At 42.0% G+C, this 5,759-nt stretch overlaps 1 protein-coding gene across 1 annotated transcript; it reads left to right on the plus strand.

Moving 5' to 3' along the window:
• Nucleotides 1-268: 268 nt before the first annotated feature.
• MCFD2 (multiple coagulation factor deficiency 2, ER cargo receptor complex subunit) lies at nt 269-5,375 on the plus strand. Its single transcript, XM_005532704.3, has 4 exons — nt 269-364; nt 1,115-1,266; nt 1,939-2,098; nt 3,164-5,375. The coding sequence occupies exons 2-4, from the start codon at nt 1,124-1,126 to the stop codon at nt 3,293-3,295; spliced, it is 435 nt and encodes a 144-aa protein (XP_005532761.1). The 5' UTR covers nt 269-364; nt 1,115-1,123; the 3' UTR covers nt 3,296-5,375.
• Nucleotides 5,376-5,759: the final 384 nt, after the last annotated feature.

Raw genomic sequence — 5,759 nt, forward strand, 5'->3', positions numbered from 1 at the left:
CAACCTGCTGGCAATGCTCTTCCTAATGCAGCCCAGGACAGCCCTGGCCTCCTTGGCCACAGGACACTGCTGGCTCATGCACAGCTTGTCACCTACCCGAGCCCGCAGCCCCCACGTACACCTGAATGCGCGCGCCCGGCCCCGCGACGCGATGGGCGTGGCCTCGCCGCACCTGCGCCGCCGCGAGGGCTCCACGTGGAGCTCCAGGAGCGGTGACGTTACTCGCGAGGCGGGGCGGGGCCGAGCGGAGTGGCCAATGGGCGGTGGAGCGGGCGGGGCAGCGCCGGGTCAGGGGTGATCCCGGGAATGGTGTTCAGCCTGCGTCCAGTCCGGAGCCCGTGGCACACCGGAAACCCGGCCGAGGGTATGTAATCTGGCGGCGGCGGCGGCGGCGGGGCCTCTCCGCCCGCCCCGACAGCCGGTACTGGAGCGGGGATGCTCAGGCCTAGGAGGGGGGGGCAGTGGGCCCAGCCCCATCCCGCTGCATTGGCGCTTCCTCAGGGATCCCTAAGCTGGGCTTGGGAGCCTGGCTGGTGGCCAGCGACATGCCGATGGAACCGGGGATAGCTTCAGCTGGGGTGGGAGAAGAACGGGAGCGGAAGCCGCCAGTCCACGCTTTGGCTGCTCTCGGTAGCGCGCTCGGCCCCTCTGAAGCTCTCTGCTGTGTCACCTGCCCGTGAATTGCGTACATGCGTGGTTGCATGACGTCTTCACGGCTGTGCGGCCCTCTAGGCAATTCAGTCTTAATAGAGCCACTAATTAGATGGAGCCGCTTAGATGCCGTAAGCGACCTTTGCTCCCTTAGCTGTGGGGTAAGGTTTGCCTGAGGCAGAGGGCATGCTTGCTTTTTTATCTGGAAAGTATATGAAAACCCAAGCATGGCTAAGGTGTGTGCATCAAAAAAAGACATTATCTGGAAATTACTGGGACTCTCATAAAAACTCTTAATTTGAGTTCTCTTATTCTTTGCTTGCCAAGAGTTTCCATTGCATCGAGTTCTTCTATTCTGAAATTTAATGGGGCTGTTTCTAAGTAGTGTCTAAATTTGCTGAAAGTAGATTGCATTTTTCATCTGTTTTTTTTTTTGGGGGGGGGGATATTTTCCTTTTTGTAGGAGATTGCAATGGCCCAAAGGATGTTCAGAACACATTTGCTATTCTGCTTTTCTATGACTGCATTCTTCATCTCTGTCCTAGCTGAGGAACATGTAGGAGAGAGTCAACATTCAAATATTCGCCTTGATAAGAATTTGGTACAAGATAAAGAGTATGTGTTCCATGTTCTAAAAGTGTAAACTTTACTTCTTAATGAATTTTTTATCTCTAAACTGTTACGCAAGTTGCACTTAAGCCTAGGGCACCCTGTTTTCTCAGAATGTTGTATGATTAGCTAAAGCCAAATATGAGACATGCTTGCTTGATAAATTTGTAGAGATATGAGGGTGTCTCTTGAGACCCTTCTACTTATGCTTTAAAAAATTTCTTACAGAAATCATGCTTACCCACATCAGCATACTTTAGACAAAGTCATACTCCTAACAGGTAGAGTTTATTTTCTCATTTGCTTCTTTATAAATGCAGAACAGTTCTAGCAGCAAATAAAACTCCCTAGAGCACTTAATGGTTGACTGGGAAAGAGCTTCCTCCAGTTCCTGTGCTTTGGAAGACAGCCAAAAAGAGACTTTGGGCTCTGCTTCAGTTGTTTTTATAGCCTTCTAAGTAGGCCAGAAGAAATAGAAATAGCTGTCTAAGGTCTTAGAGGCCTCTGCAGTCCCTCCAACAAACAACCTTTGTGCCCCCTTTATCTTGGTATCAAACTGTAGCTTTTAGTTGTCCAGGGTGCTTTTAGATGTAAAATATTTGATCAAGGACTAAATTTGCTATAAGCAGAGCATTAAATATCAACTGATGGAAATGTTGTGGGTTTTGTTTTTCTTAGACACATCATGGAACACTTGGAAGGTGTTATTGAGAAACCAGAATCTGAGATGTCTCCCCAAGAGTTGCAGCTCCATTACTTCAAAATGCATGATTATGATGGCAATAATTTGCTAGATGGGTTAGAACTTGCTACTGCTATCTCACATGTCCACAAAGAGGTTGGTTGGTGTAGTTTTGTAAGGGCAGATGTGCTTGGAAACAGTTCTGACTCTAAAAGCAGCACAACAGTTGCAACACATCTTCAGTGCAGTTACAGTTTTGCCTGAAAATAAGATTATTTTTCTCCTGATAGTTCTGGTTGAATTTACAAATGTACATTATCACAGTTTTTCATGTCACATTGCAATTTTTAGGAAGTTTCCAGTTTAGTTTTAACTCTAGAATCAGGAAGGGCTCCAGAGTGAAAATAATTTTACAGAGGGCTTACTTTGGCAGGTGGGGATGAGGAGAAAGGGAACTCATCCAAAGTGGAGCATGAGAATTTGTAGAAATATCATGTGATATGACACTGTTTTCAACTTCAGACTGATACTGCTGTGTATACATAAACTATAAAAAACGTCTTGCAGAAAATTTGTATTAGATGAGCCTGTTATGGTTTGCCTCTTCCTAAACTCAATTTTTCTTTCTAGTCATTAGGAACACAAAACAAACACATTATCTCATATTGATCTTCTGGAAGTTACAATTCAGAATAGCACAACTTCCTGCTAATAACCCGTGGCAAAAAATACAGGGCCAAGAGCAGAATCATGACTGGCTGTTTCATGTGCAAAGGCACCCCTTTGTGTTCCCATAGGGGGTGTTAGTAAGAATTTTACTGACTTTAAGCTACAATGCTGAATTTTTTCAGTTCTGTGTTACTGCAAAGTGTTTCTGTAGTGTATATAAACTACAGTGTCTATACTACATCAAGACTCTAATTAAGAATACATTTATTAGATGGTTGTCCATCATTATACATTGTGGTATTCAGCTTTTGGAACTTCTGACCAAGAATGTTGATTGCAGAATGCTTGTTCTGAAGTCCAAAGAACTTTGACTTCAAAACTTCCACCTGATGAAATTTGTTTATATTGTTATAAATTATTACATAAAATTTAGTGCCAAATTAGGCACCAAATATGAACAGCTTAGTAAAAAATTAGTTGTCAGTGATCTGTCACATGTGCCAGTAGATGTGGAAGACTGCTGAACTGTTCACTGTGGTTTTGTTTTTGTAGGAAGGTGGTGAGCATACCCAAGCAATGAAGGAAGAAGAGCTGATTAGTCTAATAGATGATGTCTTGAGAGATGATGACAAGAACAGTGATGGATACATTGACTATGCAGAATTTGCAAAATCACTGGAATAAGGGTTTGTTTCTCCTCCTAACCACATGAAAATGTGAACCAGTATAATGTGATTCATTACTGTCTCATATCAACCTCTGTGCTGTGAGAAGGAGAGGTGTACAGTCCCCGCTGAATTTATTTGAAAGTTGTATGTGTCAAGAGTTTTGCTAACTTGGAGTGAGAGCCATGTTTGACTAAACATTACTATGCATTTGAATCATGAAGCATGGAAGTGTCAATAGTACTCACACGGGATACAGCAGGCAAACTCCTAAGTAGCTCTTTATGAATACTAAATAGAATCATTAGCGTCTAAATTTCAGGTTTTCAGTCATTGGGTTTTATGGTTCTTATTTGCTTACATCTTCTGTTTAAAATTATACCTAGAAAGCAAGACATTATTGCTGCATATAGTTGTATTCCAAGGGTAAATGCCTTTACTTTCTCTCTAATTTACAAGGAAATCTGCAGATAAGTAAAAGTGCTTGAAACAGCAGTTGTAGAGGGAAAGCATTTGAGTGTGGGTTATGTTTGAGTTCCACATGACACCATGGGGACTCAAAGTCTTTGAATAAATTGAGTATTTTAAAATACATGTGCTTCCTAGCATACCCTTACATATAAATATATATATACATATGTTTTTCAATTTTTTGTCCTCTACAAATTTACTTTTTATATCTTCATTTACTGGGTTTTTTTAAATCTACCTTTCATGTTTTCTTAAGAAAATGGAAGTATTTTTATTACATTTATATGTTGTGTTAATGCTGTATAGCATTTGCTAGAGTAGCTTCTGCTATCTCATTTTGAATTATAGAATGGCCTCAGTTGGAAGGGTCCTTACAGATCATTCAGTTCCAACATCCTTGCCATGGTCAGGGACACGTTTTTACTAGTCCAGGTTGCTCAGGTGCTCCCTCTCCAGGGTTAGGGCATCTACAACTTCTCTGGGCAGCCTGTTCTACTGCATTCCCACATACACAGTAAAGAATTTCTTCCCAACATCTAATCTAAACCTAGCCTCTGTCACTACATACTCTTACAAAGAGTTCCATTCCATCTTTTTTGTAGGCTCCCTTCAGATACTGGATGGCTGCAATTAAGTCATCCCAAAGCCTTCTATTTTCCAGGCTGAGTAATCCCAATTCTCTCAGTCTTTCCTCACAGGAGAGGTGCTCCATCCCTTTAATCATCTTGGTGGCCTGCTCTGGACTCCCTCCAGCTGGTCTGTGTCCGTCCTGTGCTGGGTCCCCAGTGCTGGATGCAGGGTTACAGGTGGGGTTTCAGCAGAGCAGAGGGGCACAATCCCCTCCAGGGCCCTGCTGCCGACGCTGCTTTGGATGCAGCCCAGGACAAGTTTGGCTTTCTGAGCTGTGAGTGCACATGGCTGGCTCATGTCCAGCCTTTTGTGCACCAGCACCTGCAAGTCCTCCTTACTGCTGCTCTTGATCCCTTCATCCTCCAGCCTGTGTTGACACCAGGGTTGCTCCATCCAGATGCAGCAGTTTGCACTTCATCTTGTTAAACCTCATAAGAATTCCTGTAGGGCCCACTTCTTGAGCTTGTCCAGGTCCTTCTGGATAGCATCCTATCTTTTAGGAGTGTTTTGAGGGTCACATTAACAGTAAACCAGTTTAATATTAAAGCTTTTGTTCTATTTGGGTTTTACAGTATTAACCAGGAGGAGTGAGCAAGTATTGCTGCCTTATTAAGGTTTAAGTTCATATTCCTTGACACTTAAATTATGGTATTACTTTCAGGAAGTATTTCATAATTTAACAGTTTCAAGCTACTTGAGTGTTTTCAAATTATAATGGCTCTAGAAATGTTTTCACTGTCTTGACTCAATATTCAATAAGTCAAGCAGTTTAAGGCTATTAGAGCAGTGATGTATTGCTGTGTTATTGATATTTGATGACTGAAATGTAACTGAAATCTTAAATGGCATTCAATGATTATTCATTAATAAAGAATCTAAATGTTAGCCTACTTCTGTAAAATGTATAAAGAGCTATTTCTATACAAAATTATTCTTATACAAGAGAAACACATTTGTAAAAGAAATTGTTTCTTCTCTTTAAATGTTTGTGCAATGAAGCCTGAGTGTTGGATTTTTTTTTCTTGTGCTAATTACTTATTTTGAAACCTTTGTGGCCGGGTTTGCACTGGTTGTACAATAAAATTAAGCTGGGGCTTTTGCATGCTAATAGCATGTGCAAGGCTGGAAGTGCTAGTAAGAAATGTACTTCATGTACTGATGTGTTTTTAAGCCCGTCTCTCTTACAGTCATCTTAAAAGGAAAAAGACTTTCAGTTACAGGTTTGGGTTTTTTTGTTTGTTTTTTAATCTCTTCTGAGATTAAAAATGACTGAATGATCTGGAGTTGAATTGGAAAAAAGTGTAGGAAATGCTAGTAGCTAAGAGGGCAGAAGAGGTTAAGCTGCTCAGCTTTGAGCACTTAAAGCAGGTTGCCTGTAGCCC

Source organism: Pseudopodoces humilis, chromosome 3, assembly GCF_049639895.1.
Source record: "Pseudopodoces humilis isolate 2021_Gansu_Grassland_sample_001 chromosome 3, ASM4963989v1, whole genome shotgun sequence".
In the NCBI taxonomy this organism is placed as follows: domain Eukaryota; kingdom Metazoa; phylum Chordata; class Aves; order Passeriformes; family Paridae; genus Pseudopodoces; species Pseudopodoces humilis.